General features: G+C 33.2%; 1 protein-coding gene across 1 annotated transcript; it reads right to left on the bottom strand.

Annotated features, from left to right (window-relative positions):
• Positions 1-10,539: 10,539 nt before the first annotated feature.
• Positions 10,540-17,140, bottom strand: LOC136810510 (uncharacterized). The gene is made up of 3 exons (XM_067067091.1): positions 17,003-17,140; positions 13,395-16,141; positions 10,540-12,997 (listed from the first exon to the last, which is right to left on the bottom strand). The coding sequence occupies exons 1-3, from the start codon at positions 17,138-17,140 to the stop codon at positions 10,540-10,542; spliced, it is 5,343 nt and encodes a 1,780-aa protein (XP_066923192.1).
• Between the last annotated feature and the right edge of the window lie 300 nt (positions 17,141-17,440).

Below are 17,440 nucleotides of genomic sequence, written 5' to 3' on the forward strand. Positions count from 1 at the left end.
TCTTACAAAGTAAACAAGGGATGACGCAAAATAAGAGCATATTTATTTGTCATTCTTCTAATTTAATCCTCCGGAAAAAATAATTATTTTGAAGGGGTCGTACTAATAATAAGAGGAAATAAAATACCTTGGAAATTGACGTTGATTGTTGTACTAATAATTAGAGTAAAAGAGATATCAAATCGTATTAAATTAGGGGTTCAAAAATTTAAAACACACTTTTTGGTACTTTTTATTTATTTTTTCTTTCTTTTTCAAACTCTTATTTTGACCAACTTTTCTCTTTTCTTCAAAAGTTTCCAGTTCCTTGAGAACTTTCTCTCTCATTTGACTGTAAAGTTTTGCATTGACCGTTTTGAAAATGAAATCAGCTGGTATCTATACTATAATTAGAGGAAAATTTGACCTTTATCGTACTAAATTAGAGGAAAATCAGAAATTCGTGATCATGGACTCGTACTAATAATTAGAGTTAGATAAATTATTTCATTTTGCCAAAATGATTAATTCGTACTAATTAGAGGACGGATTAAATTAGAAGAATGACGGTAAGCATATACTTTATAAGAATCAAATCAATAACTCTTGATAGACGGTGATATACCTTTCGGTAATTAGTTCTTACAGAGTAAACAAGAGATGGGGCACAATATGAGCATATTTATTTTTCTTATAAGCATTTACTTTATAAGAATCAAATCAATAACTCTTGATAGACGCTGATATACCTTCCGGTAATTAGTTCTTACAAAGTAAAAAGGGTTGGTGTACAATATGAGCATATTTATTTTTCTTATAAGCATATACTTTATAAGAATCAAATCAATAACTCTTGATATACGGTGACAAACCTTTCGGTAATTAGTTCTTACAAAGTAAACAAGGGACGGCGCACAATATGAGCATATTTATTTTTCTTATAAGCATATACTTTATAAGAATCAAATCAATAACTCTTGATAGACGGTGATATACCTTTCGGTAATTAGTTCTTACAAAGTAAACAAGGGATGGGGCACAAAATGAGCATATTTATTTTTCTTATAAGCATTTACTTTATAAGAATCAAATCAATAAATCTTAATAGACGGTAATATACCTTTCGGTAATTAGTTCTTTTGGTAATTAGTTCTTACAAAGTAAACAAGGGATGGGGCACAAAATGAGCATATTTATTTTTCTTATAAGCATTTACTTTATAAGAATCAAATCAATAACTCTTAATAGACGGTAATATACCTTTCGGTAATTAGTTCTTACAAAGTAAACAAGGGTTGATGTACAATATGAGCATTTTTATTTTTCTTATAAGCATTTACTTTATAAGAATCAAATCAATAACTCTTGATAGATGGTGATAAACCTTTCGGTAATTAGTTCTTACAAAGTAAACAAGAGATGGCGTGTAATAAGAGCATATCTATTTTTTATAAGCATATACTTTATGAGAGTTTTTAAAAATTAAACGACAATTGTTCTTAAATTGGTCTTATTTTTTTAGCGATTTAAGCCTCGTTGTTCTTGTTGTAAAATTGTTTCATCAAGGCTCGATGTAAAGTAGGTTTCAGATTAGCTTCATCTACTTCTTGTTTTCCCATGTAGTTCAAATTCTAGGCGAAATTTTCGACTTCAAGTCGTCTTGTTGTTTTTATTTTGCACGTGTTTCCCTATCAGAAAAAGTAAAAGTAAAATTGGGTTTGCGTTATATTAAATTTTATATTAAATTTTATATTAAATTTTTCCGCGTGGGCGAAAAATAGTCAGAGGGGCTCAATGTCTTAAACAATGTCCGTAAACACAGACGCTATTTTCCGCCGCGCAACATATTACGTTTTATAATATAAAACTATGTTATATCGTAATATCATAATGATATATTACACGGACGATATCGGGTCCAGCCCTTTTTTTAAATTTCAATATATATGCCAGATAGAGAGTCTCGGGCATTTTATCAACTTGGCAATTAAGTCGACTCTTTTCACTACTAAGTCTGACTTAGAACCTCTAAGTATAAGTAGTTTAAACATGGCACTAACAAGCCACGGTAGATTAATTATTAGCGAGTTTATGTATGTGTGTTTTTCAGCGACGGAGACGGTAAGGTTCTAATTTGACTAGATCCTGACCAGCTGAGGACGACGGTAAATCAGCATTTTTACCGTCCTCGATATTGCGGGGCGGAATTGCGGGATTTTCCAAATCGCTTCAGTCACTCTACCGTCCTCAAAAGTGCAAATACATAAACTCGGTATTGGTTAATCATTGACAGTAACGATTGACTTCCAATTGATGTTGATAGGTATCTAAATGAGAAAATTTCGTCAAAGAAATCCTTAAATAATGACAGTAACGATTGACTTCCAATTGATGATATCTAAATGAGAAAATCTCGTGAAAGAAATCCTTAACCCTACCTACTGAGAGCTATTTGGCTCCCTTAGAACTGAAAGGGGGGGGCACATAGTGCCCCCCGCGGATAACTTAGGATAGGAACATTATTTGGTCATGAAATTTGGTACAGCAATGCCTAAACCTATAACAAACAAATTTATCAAATTTTTTTTTTGAAAATTGAATGCAATTTTTGATGACGTCATCAATTGTATCAACAATTGGCAAAAATCACCCAAAAAACTAAAAAAAAACGGTGTTTCTTAAAATTGCTATTGAAACAGATGGAGAATTACATTCTCCTTCATTTTGCTTTTATTTGAAAGCTTTTACAATGTGCAAAATGGAAATTAAAATCTAAATCAACATTTTTGTCATGACGTTCTACTATAGCGCGCCAAAACCGAAGAAAATGTTTTAAACTTTCAAAACCGCGTAAAATCAGAACATTTCAACTTTTTCAAGTCGGTGATACTTTTTTTTGGCATATTTATATTTATTTTTTGCTGTTAGTTGTCCTGTAAGATGAAATGGAAGCAATACAAATGAAATGGACAATTAAAGTATACCTGGTAACATGTTATAGTATCTTGGAGTAAGAACATAAAAAAAGAGCAAAATAGCCTGTGCTGCAGTTGTGGAATGGTAGTGGTCACCGACAAACCTGTCATTGGGACTAAAATAATTGACCAATCAAAAAAAATTTTTAACCAAAATATTCCCCATAAAATTTGATGAAAAGTCGTAAAAATTCAGCTTCATAGCCTCATTAGTTCAAAAATGCCAGCCAATTTTCTAACAGGGGGGGGGCACTTTGTGCCCCCCCTCTCAGTAGGTAGGGTTAAATAATGACAGTAACGATTGACTTCCAATTGATGTTGATAGGTATCTAAATGAAGAAATATCGTCAAAGAAATCCTTAAATAATTGATCTAAGGATAGGGAGAGGGGGTTGTTGGAGTCTCTTTTTACTCCCTTATATGGTAGGAAACACTCTTCATTATGAGTTTTTAACACCTTCCAGATCGGCCACTGATAGGAAAATCACAGCTACATTTACGTATGGTTTTAGCCAACTAGAATTCAAAAGCTGGTATTTAGACAGTATTACATGAATATAGCAAAAGGTTTGAGTTGGCCAAATACCAAGTCTATGTTCATCGGAAAGTAAAAGCTCGTTAATCGATCGGAGATGATGGAATTAAAGTTTTTCACTTTTCTGTTCCTGATACCTTTAAGTATTAGTGCGCAGGCGCAATTCTATATAACTGATGAAGGTAAAACATTTTCAACAACTTTAAATGAGAACGGAGAAGCACCATCAACTGCTGTCTCCTCCACTGAATGTATTTTGAAATGTAAAACTACTGATTCTTCAACGATAGCTTATTTTGTTGAAGAAGTATCGAAATGTTTTTGTCTTGTGAATGAAACTCAACAAATGTTTTCCAATGATATCACGATCAATGGGACGCTGTATAAGCCAGAACCTGTAAGTAAGACGAAAATTATTATCACCTATCAGCCTTGACAATGCGAGAAGACTGGGTTCGAGTTTTAAAGAAAGATTGGCGTCAAAATGTCTGAAGTCGTTGCACTAAGACCATGCTCAGATGTTACGGTTCCGGTTCGCTCCGGTGTGATTTTCGTTACGGATCGAGAGTGTTCATATTGCTTTCGAAACGTTTCGGAGCAAGAAAACGGAATAGTTCCGTTCCGATGAAAAAAAGTGGAGCAAAACTGTTTCCATATGTTTTGCTTTGTAACGTCTTCTTTTTTGACATTTTGAACTTTGATGCTTACAGTACGTATATGGCCCCCGAAACAGAGGATTCTGACCTGTAGATTTATCAGACGACTAATTCAGATTTTTGTTTATTTTGAAAGAATGATGGTCATACTTAAAAATGAGCATGTTTTTGATAAAAATTGCATATACCTCACTCTAGCTCCTTGGATAGTGAAAATAAGTTATGAAAATGGGGTATAGGAAACCTTCTAAACCTAATGCCATTCAGAAAATGCAAATACATCTGTGACTTTAGAGGATGGGTAAAAGATATAGCATCTTAAAGGTCAACCAGTATTTTGGGTTCCTAGAATCAGCATCGATAAAACCGAAAATTCTAAATATGAGAAACAGCAAAAAATCTTGGAATTCCATTCCTATCAGCTTGGAATAATAGTTTATAACAAAAAACCAATATTTCATATAAAAATTTTTGTTTCTGTTCGGAGTTCAAGTTATTGGTAAAAGCTCCTGAAATAATAGAACTTTTGCCATGAATTTTTCTGTAAATTCCTAACTTTTATTAAGCTTCGAAATAAAAAAAAATTTGACTCCTAAAAAATTTCACACCTTGAGCATGATGACGTTTCTGACAGTAGGGTGTCATAAAAATTGACACTTTTTCAATACAAATTTATTTTTTGTATGTTAACCCTATTAGCCCCAAGCTTTTTTGACTTTTGTATCCCCAGGGGGGGGGGGGGTAGAATCTACCACCCTCGATTATTTTCGATCTAGAAGAGCTATGGCCATGAAACTTGGTACAGATGTTCTCCATCATGATACAATTTTCCAGGAAGAAAAAAAAAATTGATGACGTCATTCAAAAACTGATGACGTCATCATAAAATTTCCACCTGTCGGAAAAAAGCCCAAATATATGGTTTACAAAAATGTTTATTACAGTCGAACCAATAAAGATATTTCAATTATGTTTAAAGATTCTGAAAGGTAAAAGACTGTTCTTTTACATAATTGCTGGTTTTGCAAGTTCCATGAATATTTTTTCTTAAAATCTATGCTGAAGATGAGTAAAATTTTCAAAATTTGATGACGTCATAAATGATGACATCATCATTTTCAAAAATTTTCTTTAAATTTTTTAAATTTGTATTATCAATGCCTATCACGTGTCAAAATTTGAAAATGATTGAATAAATAGTTTAGAAGTTACCAGCACTTTAAAATTTTGAGTTTTAAGGATTTTAGCTGGGTTTTATGTCATGTTTCACAATAAAGTCATAAAACCTGATCTGTACAACCTATGACCCTAAAATTTTGTACAAGTACTCTTAATAAGATTTTATTAAAAGTCAGAAAGTTTCAAGTCGTTTGAAAAATTTTTCTCCGAGATATAAACAAAAGAACTCTAGCGTGGTAGATTCTACCCCCCTCCCTGGGGCTAATAGGGTTAAATATATCGTTTAAACCGTAATTTATTGGATATTTAGGATAAAATAACCCTTTTAAACTCAGGCAACTTTTTTCTAAATCCTTTGTTAGAATACAATAGCTATTTATAAGAACAAAGGAAATTTTCGGTTTTTGCTCACTTTGGCATGATGAGTGACGTCATCAAGAAAGTTTTTGTCAAAAGCTACCATGTGTGACAAGGTTCTTATGTGACAAATTTCATCCAAAAAGAACTACTAGATCAAAAGTTAAGGGGTGGCACAGGAAAAGCTCCCCTAGGTTTGGAAGTAAAAGCCCCTAAAAGCCTAGGTTGAATAGGGTTAAAGCTTATTATTTTCAGTTTCAGTTAAATTTAAAACCCGATGGATGTAAAATTTATGACTTTTATAAAATATTTCAAGATTTTCGATGATGCAAAGTCCAAACTGAAAATTTAGAAATTTTCAAAAGGACAATTTTGATTTAACAACGTTTTAATCAAATTTCTGAAAACCAATCTCTTTTGAAAATGGTTCCATTCATGTATGGAATATGCTGTGAAATTTTTAGAAATACAGCTTAAGATATGAATGCAAAATGTTGACCATAGTTTTAAATGTGATTTAGAGGGTTTTGGGCATAAGTTTGTTTGATAAAATTTTTACAGTATACCCCTGGTTGTCAAAACGGAGGCTTAGGGCCCCCAAAACAGAGGTGTACTTAAAATCAAATTATCAAGCCCAGTGGTAATAGGGGGAGAAACTTTGAAAATATTTGTGTTTTCCCTTAAAGATATCTCAAGAAATCAGTAAAATTGCAAACCTCTGTTTTGGGGGCCATTACAAAAAGCTCCTATCTTTAAGCGATTGAAAAATATTGTTGAAATTGAAAAATATCTTTTACCAATTCCGAAATTCCGCAAATTTTTTTGCTAAATTCCGTTTTTCCGCACTAAAATTGTCTAATTGTCCGTCTCCGTCAGAGAACCCAATTTCCGTAATTCCGTCTAAATTTTCGCCAAATCCGCCACTCCGTCCGAAAAAAAGGGCCGATTCCGCTCCTCCACCAACCATGAACCCCCCTAAAGTAGAGATATTAAAGTTTTTCATGCAGCAAAAAATTTTTTAAAACGTCTTTTTCTCTTGATTTGAGAGAAATTTTAAATTCGATCGACGTTTTGGGGACCACATACTGTACACTTGTTTATTCGGAACCGTTTCGTTTCGGAGCGAAATGGAACCGTGAAGTCTGAACGTCGATGGCCTGAACATGACCTAATTCTCAACATAATTATTTTTACTCTCATTGATTATTTGATAAAGAAAACTTAGCCTGTGAATCTCAGGGTATTTTTTCTAAAACTTGATAAAAAAGCAAAATATTGATTTTCGTACATATCAAAATAAAAGGCTTGAAGTTGCTTTTCTGACCAAGTTTTTACCTTTTTTTGAGAGCGAGTGAACTAAAAACAACGTCTGCGTTAGTTTTGTTGGTTAGATTAGTCATCAGACAAAATTTCCACTTTGTACTTGTAATGGAACGATATAACTGTTCTTTCTTTAGAAAATGACATCATGCGTGCAAGTCAAGGACAGATCTCGTTTCTCAACAAACCCTGGCACAGGTTTCTACACACTTGACAAAGACAATGTACTAACTGACGTATTCTGTGATTTCTCAAACCAAGGGAAACCTTCTTGTAAACATTTGAAAGAATTTTGTCCAACTTGTTCATCAGGGTTTTACACTTTTGAAATCGAAAATGAATTGAATAAGGTTTATTGTGAAATGGATGTCGATGGAGGTATGAAGCATATGCATTCTTATCTTTTAAGCTGAAACACAACGTTGTTGCAACGTTAACCTAACGTTGATGTTGAGAAATTTGTCACACATTCCCTTAACTCTTTTTAAAGTCTATTCACGATAAGTGTGCACTCTTTTTTCTTTTACCTATAACTTTTGAAGGAATTCTTCAATCTTTATAAATTTGGTATAATTGGAAAGATATTAGTGAGTGGAACAATTTGTAATAAAAAATTCTTTAAAAAAATTCTAAAAACGAAGATGAAAATAAAGAAGAAAAAAATGAAGATCTTGTAGAAAAGTGCTATAACTATCATTTTCACTGAAGTGAATCCTTGTAGTCTGGCTGAAATAGGATTTGACCTTGAAAAAATTTCCGCACTAGGTTTCTTGGTACCGTTAGAAGCGTAATTTTATGTAGATTAACATACTCAGAGCCTCACGATGAGGCCCTTGGGCAAAAAAATTTATGAAATCAAACCTGAGGGGTACTTTTTTGCCCAAAATGTCCGGAATTCGAATTTTCGTAACAAAGTTGACCTATACGTCATGAACTTTTAAGACCTAAAAAACTGCTTTGATTAAATCTTAATTAGAATTTATGAATTGCATTGAAATAAGGGCTTCCAAAAAATATAAAAAATCGGGTTTTTCGGGAAAAACGGGCCATAAAAATCGGAAAATCGGGGAAAACTGCTTAGAAAACCTCAATGAATATTGAAAATATGACAAACTAACGCTTATTAATAACATGACAGGTTGACAAATCTAATTCTAAACTTCTGAAAGCCAAAATAATGCTAAGGATCTAGCTCTTCTGGAAAATCGGATTTTTAAAATCGGAAAATCGGATTTCTAAAATCGGAAAATCGTGAAAATGTTACAAAACTTAACTTCTCTTTCAGAATTTCACAAAAGTATTTCAAAAAGTGTTAGATATAAAATGGTCACAACTTCTGTTAAGTAAAGTAACGTTAAACAAGACGACTAGAAGTCGAAAATTTCGCTTTAAATAAGACGAAGAAGAAAAGAACATTGAAATCCTTGGAAAAATACACACAATTAAATCTTGAAGAGGAATGCGGAAAATTAGTAACATAAAAGGCAAGGCAAGGTAAAATTTTACGTCATTTCCGGTCGAAAATATCAAATATTTTGAACTTGAAAAGACAAGACTCGAGATTCCAAGCAATTCGTAGAAAAGTTTTCTTTCATTCTAGCCGAAAATCTGCCTTCGTTTTTTAATGAACAGGGAAATACAGGTTAGTACAGGGGCAAAAACGGGTAACTTGAGTTTGGATTTCATGAATCTAAAAATTATATTTCCAAGTATTCGTAATTCCAAAATTTCGATAGTACATAGCTCATAGAAAATAGCTAGCAATTTACAAATTTACAAGTATTGTGCAAATTTGGCTTTTTTTCACATCCGGTGGATTTCCGGCTTCCAAAATAATAAAAATTAGTTTTCAGTGTTTCGTTTAACAAATGTCACATTTCGAGTAATCAAACCATACAAAGTTTACATACCAAAACGTTTTTTTTTTTCCAATAGGAACAAATCACCAGACATTTCGAAGATTGAGGTCAAGTCAGGATACGTACGTCGAAGAAGTCACAGTGGAATCATGGAAATCGCGATAAGAATTGTTATTTTTGTATTATCAATGGTCGGTTGGTGGCTGAGCGCGACAGTTGATTTACTATAGAAATGCTGAAAATCATAAAATTTAATGTTTCCAATGAGCAAATACAGCATATTGTGGAAATCGGATGAAACGATAATATGATACAATGACTTTAAGCGCATATTTTGCAGTATCGATGTTGGCGATTGTATCGAATGTTGGTGATTGTAATGAAAATTTTCGAAACCATTCGACTCTTTGTTAATAAAGACTGAAAATGACGACGATTTAGGATATTTTGAGATTCAATGAATTCAAGCTGCATTAGGATAAGCGATTACATCAATTGTAATAATTCCAAAATAGAAATATATATCCACTTATACCACTATTCAACGTTTCAATAATTATCCTTATAATATCAACCAAAATGCATACATATATAGATGAATCAATTCACTTGCAATGTACTTCCATATTTTTTCATTCCATATTTTTCCATATTGTCTATTTTTTAACTCTGTGACAGTCTTTTTGATTTTTGAGTAGGCAAATGAATAACAAAAAGAATACAAGAAAATAATAAAACAATTAACAAAAGCCTATTAAAAAATGGTAGAAATATTACTTTGTTCTGAATATAATAATTTTAAAAAATCTAATAATTATGAAAAACAGAAGAAAAATGATAAATATAAAAAATAGGAATAAATATAAAAAATAGGAATAAATAATATAAAAAATAGGAATAAATAATACAATAAATAAAATAATACATTAAATGCCATACCCATATGTATGTAAGTTTCCTGACGAGATAGTAATCAAAAATGAATTAATGAAAGGCATCTTTAAACTAATTGTCCTTTGTCTATAGATTTTCTACCATAGACCATCCATAAAAGACACTCACCCATATTTGACCCATTTCTCAGACCCTCCCCAACTTCATCTGCAAATGTCAAATTCAACAGAGCCCTCCTTTTGGTTAATGCAGAAAAAAAGCCTTCCTCCCCAGAAGAATAAATGTCTTTTAAGAATAGTCTTTAAACGTCAGAAAACTTACATAAGAATGGACGGGGTGGTGGGATGACCTTAATTGCATATTTCCAACAGAGTTAAGCTTCAATCCTTAATTACAAAGTTAATTTTATCCAGAATCAAACATGTACTGATATCATATTAACAGATTTTCGATAACATCATTGCTTTAAAGAGTATTCCTGGTTTACTCAGTCTATCACAAAAAATTTCCTTTGATCAATTCAAACTGTTCATAAAGAAGCACCTATGACAACATAAGCAAATGTATCTGAATCGTTGGCTAATTTTCTGATGATTAATTTTTAAGTTAGGTAGAATTTGCTATAGGAGAAAAGGGATACTATACCCTTTTTATTTGAGATAATTTTTTTTACTTCCTGCAATTTTGACCACTCAAAACTAATCATCAGAAAGTTGAGATCATCCACCACCCCAGTTTCCAACCCCCCCCCTTTGTCCCGCCGGGAATCGCCTCTGACGGGTATTCTAAGCTAGCAAAGTCAGCGATAATTTGATTCCATCATGATCGGATAAGTTCACACATTTACGAATAACTTCAATACCATACTCGTGCACCAATTCCTTATGTGTCCAAATTTGATCAAGCATTTTCCCATCGATATGTGTTGGAAAGTTCGGAACTAAATCATAATCTTGGAGAATGTCAGCCAACAATTGATCATGCTCCATTTCAAAGCCGTCCATGTTGAAGTCTCCTAAAATGATATCAATTGTGTATCTTTCAATAAATTGAGCAAGATTGTAACAGAACACATCACGTTGAATTCTTGAACTTTTATAGAGAACCAAAACACAAAATTCCTTTTCAGTAAATTCAGCTTTTCTAAATTTTACAAGAGAAAAGCATGATGAATGATCATACTCATCAATGTCAATAAAAGAAGGAGAATGACAGACAGTAACACTGTTGAATTTATGCTGGTCAATATTATGACTAAGAATATAATAAGGAAGTTTTTCATGAATACTTTGTTTGTCTTCCTCAGAATGCTCATAACTCATCTGTGTCTCTGTCAGACATAACAAATCATTTTCATACAAAAATCTGTCCTTTTGAATATCAACTGCATGTCGTTTTAAAGATCTTACATTCAATAGGCAAACATTTAAATTAGAACTGCACCTCATAATATCTGCAACTCTTTCAACTTTGTTCTGACGCAATCGTGTGTATTCTTCACTAACTTTATCACTACAGACAAAAGCACTACGTCGATATTGACCAGTAAAGTACAAACCATTTAAATTTTTCACTCTGCTCATTGCAACATACATTTGACCAGCATTGAACTTTCTTTGCCTTGCAAGGTCAAAACTAACGACTACTGAATCCAAAGTCAATCCTTGAACTTTGTGCACTGTACAAGCATAAGCTAGCTTAAGAGGAAATTGTGTCCGAGAAATGATAGGTGAAGTGTATGGGTTTTTTTTGTCAAAGGGAAAATTTACCTCACTCTTTTCAATGGGAACAGTTTCAGTGGCCTTAGCATATTGGTCTTTACTTTGAGCTTTTATTCCAGCCGTCTTATCGTCTAGTTTAACATAAATTAGCTCTGCTTTATTGTTTCTGAATTTTACCTCAGTGACGGTTCCAAGTTGACCATTGATCAACCTATCCTCTATATCAATATTACTAATTAGCATTACTCTTGCACATATTTTCAAATCAAATAGAACTGATAAGCCACCTGTATCGTTAAGTGGCAGGTTTTTAACCTTGGTAATTTGAGATTCAGTAAAATCCCTTGGATAAACGTCCATAGCTTCTACATTTATTGTTTCCGAGGGCAGAGTATCTAATCTTTGAATATTGTGAAGATGGACTGAAGCATTTTCTGCAAACAAATGCAATGATTCTATTGGATAATCAGGGTGTTCTCGTGTTATCAGTCTAGATTTAATCATACTTTCATCATTACTATTCAATTCACCTACTCTTACATTGTTCAAGAGATCAATGAAGTCAGAGTCATCCTTTTGACGCATAATCTCATCTAATTCAGCTAGTTTGAATAGGTGCCATAATTTGAATGCACCAATAATAGGTCCCTCAGTTGAAAATACTGGACTTTGAAAAATTGGAGGTAATTGAAAGAGGTCTCCACAAACAATGATACTTTTCCCTGCAAATGGTGTGTTGTCATTTACACCAAAAATTTCACATAATCTTGTATGGATGTTCAAAAGCTGTTGCGACGAAATCATAGATATTTCATCAATTATTATCAACTTTACATGATGTAATTTATTTCTAATGGCAGTCCTTTGTTTGTCAGCCATATTTCTGAATTTTCCAACTGGAATACTCAATCCTGTGTGTACTGTGGTGCCAGATATATTGATAGCTGCTATTCCAGTTGGGGCCAATTTAATAATACGTGGCTTCTCTAGCTCATCACTTTTATATGCTAGGACTTTTGACAAACAATTGTAAATACATTTAATTAAGTGAGATTTTCCTACGCCCGCACCACCTGTTAAAAATATTCTCAATGGTTCTAGTAGTACAGGATTATTGGACTTGGAATTTTGCACATACATTTTTCCCCAATTTAGTACTATATCAAAAATATCTCTTTGCTTAGAATTTAAAGATCTTATATGGGTATTGATTTGGTCATCAGTTTGCAAGCCATGAACTGTTTGAGTAAATGGTGCAAAATTTTGTTCAATATCATGACTTTCATCATCATTTTCACTGTCTGATGAGTTGCTCATTAGGTCTTGTACTTCATCATTTTCTTGTTGAGCAAAGGCATCTTGATTATGCATAAGGTCATTGCGATAGTTTTGAAGTACTAAATCAACAAGATGACCATCAGGTTCAAAAATTTGCTTGTTCTCGTTAACAACTGCATTGACTTCATCTAAATTGAGCTTCAACACATATGAGCCATCAAGTTTCAAATCATTCTCTTCTGATCTAAATGGGTAAAACAACATTAGAATATGGTGGGAAAATTTTTCTGGATGTTTGTTTTTGTTAGGAGTGTAGTACCTCAAAACTTTTGGAACTTTACGAAGCTTAAGTTTTTCCTTACTGTTGAGTAATTTGGCTGATTTTGGAAGTGTTTGGGGTTCTTGATGATTCACTGCACTTGTTGAGTCATCTAATACAGTAGGCTGCCAATCATTTTCATCATTTGTATTTTTTTTTTGTGTCTAATGTATAGTTTGCACAGAATGTGGCATAACACATAGTATTGAATTGCCCTGTGTTTGGGCGGTCAATATATCTGTTTAACATATTTCGTTTGAAAAGATCATCAGAATCCTCAGGCAATTCCTCAATTTCTTCTTTTGACTTGAAAATTCTGTACCTTTGATCAGGTAAGTTAGTGTTAACAAATGAAATAGCAGGAAAGCATTTTCTAAGCCACAGTTCAGGCATTGTTAAGTAAACTGCTTCCTGGATTGAGCATTCTCTATTAGAGTTGTAAACTTTGGCAATTTTAGACATTTTCTCAAACTGACTGTCATTTGAATCTTTGGCCTGTTTTAATGCTTCTTGCATTGCAGTTGAACACTTATCTTCACTTTTTGAAAAATAGGCACACATGTATGTAACTGCCTTGTATGCATTAAAAACTGGCTGAATATCGATATTGGCCTCCCATGCTAGGAGGCCTTCTGCAAAATAATTGTTGACAAAACAAGAATATGGGTCACGTTTTAGAAACAAATGCTGATCTTTGTCTGGTGAGATTGATAAGTAATATTCATACGTTTCATAATTTAACCCTAAAGAATCCAAAATTGTATCAATAGATCCAATTTCAATATACTCAGGCTTATCAGGATCCAGAATGTTTCTCTTTTTAGGATGCAAATTTGTATCTATATACTCTTGAACAGTTTGGATCACATTATTTCTAGCAACCAAAATATCATGTTTTTCAGTTTCAGGTAACCCTTCAGGAAGCGGTTCAGACAAAATAGTACGCTTGCAGAAAAGTTTTCCAAATTGAAATCGGCATTCATTTTTGCGATATTTACTACACGTTCTAGAATGGGAGTGTATTTGATACTTAGTGACTAAATTCCATAATTCAGGACTTTCTTCCCTATCAGGAACATTAGCAGAAATAACACTATCTATGTGTTCAATATACTTTTCTTTTCCATCTTCAAGTTTTGGGACATCTTTAGCCCAAAGCAAACAATGATCATGTGGACTACCCCTGAAAGTAAATTCTACTCTGAGAGCATAGTATGTAATTTTTCCAAGTTGGCCATCCATTATTATCTCTTTGAAAAACAACTCTTTTCTATATTGATATTGACGCACAAGCACAATAGGATTGCTATTAAGTAGGGCACATCTAGATTGGTAATCAAGAAGTTCATGATCAGTATCAGCATCCCCGCTTAATTGTCTGATAATGGTAACAAATTCCTCCCACCGTAAATCTGCACAAGAGAGAGTCATAAAGTATGTTGGGACACCAAGTTGTTTAACCATTGCAAGAACATCAGATAACATATGTTGCCAGTATGCAGGGGTTCCTTTTATAGTACTCATAAACTTGTATGCATTATCAGATGCTACACAATTTTGAATTGTATCATTAAAATTATTAGCTAATAGTCCCGCAGTCAAGTTGGAATTTGAAATTCTCATTGCGATATTGATCTTACTTCTAAGGTTAAGCTGTAGTAAAGTTTTGTGAGCAAAAAAAATGTAATCTGAATCCGAAGCAAACTTTTGAGTGTAATTTAAAAGACGCTGATTAAAGTACTTTGTTGGCGACAATTTTATATCTCGCTCTACGTTATAACCAAATTTCCCAGTAGGAAAAAGATGAGGATGGGCTAGCTCTTCACAGAACTCATCTTGTGTTAATGAATTGGGGATTTGACCTTCACCTGGAGCTAAAATTGCATTTTCATCATCTAAAATAATGTTTGGCACTTCTGATACAATAACTGTTTCACATGTTGGTGTCCGATACGCACTGAGTGGATCATCAGAATCAAATTCATTCTCTAATTGCTCTTCAAAAGGCTTAATTAAAGTAACTGTTGTATCATCTACAAATCTTATATCATTGGAAGAAGCACTTGATACGGAATCATTATTTGATAAAACCCTTTCAACATATTCATCATTAGTTACTTGGTCGATGATTGACATATCAATATGTATATCATGATACAAAGGATTATTATTCACTAAAAAGTCCAAAGTTTCAAAAACTTTTTGTCGTCTTACTTGCTGCGAAATAACAGGGTTTTTGTAGGATATCTTTCTTTTTAATTCAACATTTATTACCCCACTACTATCACTTCCTCTAGGAAGTACTTTGCATACACCTGGTGTTTCAATGGGAACATTGCATATTGCACCTTGTAATTTAGGGAATTCTCCTTTACGCATTATCATAACTTTAGAAAATAAAATTCTTTGAGCCACTAAAATTCTTTCCAGTTTTCGTATATCATTTAGATTATCTGGGAGATCAAAAATTTGAAGCTTGTTGGTAACAGACTGGCATGGGATTTCTCCCTTCATTAATTTTCTATGACAGGTTGTGCATACGTAGAAATTACCATCAAACGAGGTTACAGGATTAAAATTTGCTATTTCTTCAAAGTTGATCAATGAGAACTTTTGTTCATCAAAACCAAACACAGATTTTTTAAACATACAGCGGTTACACATTACACAGATGTAAGAAGGGCCCTCTTGTTTTTTCTGCCTGAAGTTGTCAACCCTTTTTCCTACATTAAGTTTCTTGTTAGCTTTATAGACTTTACGCTTTTTTTCTTTTTCTTTCTCATGTTTTTCTGATCCTTTATTTAATTCCCGATGCCTACGTTTTAGTTCTTTTTCTTGATCATGTTTTTCTGATCCTTTATTTAATTCCCGATGCTTACGTTTTCGTTCTTTTTCTTGATCATGTTTTTCTGATCCTTGATTTAATTCCCGATGCTTACGTTTGTTCTTCTTTACCTGTTCATGCTTATCCGTGCCTTGGATTTTTTCACGTGATCTTTTCTGAGCAGCGTTTTGTTTTTCCAATAAATCTTTATATTGATCAGTACCTTTAATCTTTTCAACTGATCTCTTATGTGAACAATTTTTTTGTCTGCGTGATAATTGCCTTGATACAGTACTTTTTATACTTTCCTGATCATGAAAATCAGTTTTGAGATAAATGATATTGAAAAGATTTATGTTCTTATACTCAGATCTTATATACTGTTTAATTTCTTGTAAGTTGTCAAACTTTAAAAGAACTGAAGTTCCAATACTGCCTTCAACTTGATGGCCTTCAGAGTCTCTGCTATGCGAGTCAAAAAAAAAGTAATTTTTGTTATAGTGCATCACAGCTAAGCAATTTCCAGCTATCACTAAAACTGCACCAGAATGTTGTAATAAGAGTTCCTCCTGAACAAAATTTACTGAAATATTACCAGTCTCAAAATAGCCTTCAAAAATGTTGAAATTCAGTGCACAAGTGCTACCTCCTATGTCAATTGTCTTAGAAAACTCTTCAACAAATGGAGACTGTCCTGTGATTCCCAACTTTTTGAAATTCAAATCGCCTTGATCTAAAACGTAATCCAAATCATGAGTCTTCCAAAGGGATAATTTTCTTAACTGAGCATAGCAAATAGCAAAAAAACAATTTGAGGAACATTGTATACCTGCAGTCTTACCAAATTTACTATTGCCCTGGTGAAATGAACCTTGAACAGTTGGGCCTGGGTTAAGTTCTATATCGCCTGATAGTAGAAGCGTGTAATTTGCTTTAAAAAAAATAAGGTTTGGATCTCCCACTTTGTACACTACGTTGTTGGGATATTGAACAAAAATTCCATTTTTTGAAAGATGCAGAAAATCTAAAGGTGTGTAAAGCTCTGTTAGCTCAAAGGACTTTGGGATTGCAAAACAGACCAGGGTAAAAAGTGCTATGAAACGAACAGGTCTCAATAGTTTTAAAATAGCATTATTGGATAGGTCAGAACCAACAACAATAGATTTAGCTATACATTTCACGTTTCTCTGAGCTGTAAAAGCAAAACTTCCTATCCGTGCACGATATAATGCAATAGATATCATCTTTAAAACACAACGCAGAAAAACTACTCTGACTGAAATAATTTCTAGTTAAGTGTTGTTTATAAAGTATCTAGAATCAAATAATATATTGTTTTCAAAATTATATTGGTAAGAGCTGACAGTGCAGCTTTGTATATTTGAACTGACAATGCAGTTGAATTGTTTGAGAGCTGTCGATATCGCACAAGCTCGATACGGTCGCAGGCACAGGATCTTACCTGCCCTGGCCACGGGTTGCCGCAATCAGATTCAGAGGTGAGTCTCGACCTTGAATCTGAAGGGCGGGAAAAAAAACCACAA

Source organism: Clytia hemisphaerica, unplaced genomic scaffold (genome assembly GCF_902728285.1).
Source record: "Clytia hemisphaerica strain Z4C2 unplaced genomic scaffold, Clytia hemisphaerica genome assembly, whole genome shotgun sequence".
Taxonomy (NCBI): domain Eukaryota; kingdom Metazoa; phylum Cnidaria; class Hydrozoa; order Leptothecata; family Clytiidae; genus Clytia; species Clytia hemisphaerica.

What these genes read in the sequence shown, in the direction of transcription:
- LOC136810510 (XM_067067091.1), bottom strand. Translation starts at nt 17,140, where the DNA reads ATGATATCTATTGCATTATATCGTGCACGGATAGGAAGTTTTGCTTTT. An exon ending in TTTTAAAACTATTGAGACCT is followed by an intron (nt 16,142 to 17,002) that starts GTTCGTTTCATA and finishes TGTTCACATAAG; the next exon opens with AGATCAGTTGAAAAGATTAA. An exon ending in ACTAACTTACCTGATCAAAG is followed by an intron (nt 12,998 to 13,394) that starts GTACAGAATTTT and finishes TTACCCATTTAG; the next exon opens with ATCAGAAGAGAATGATTTGA.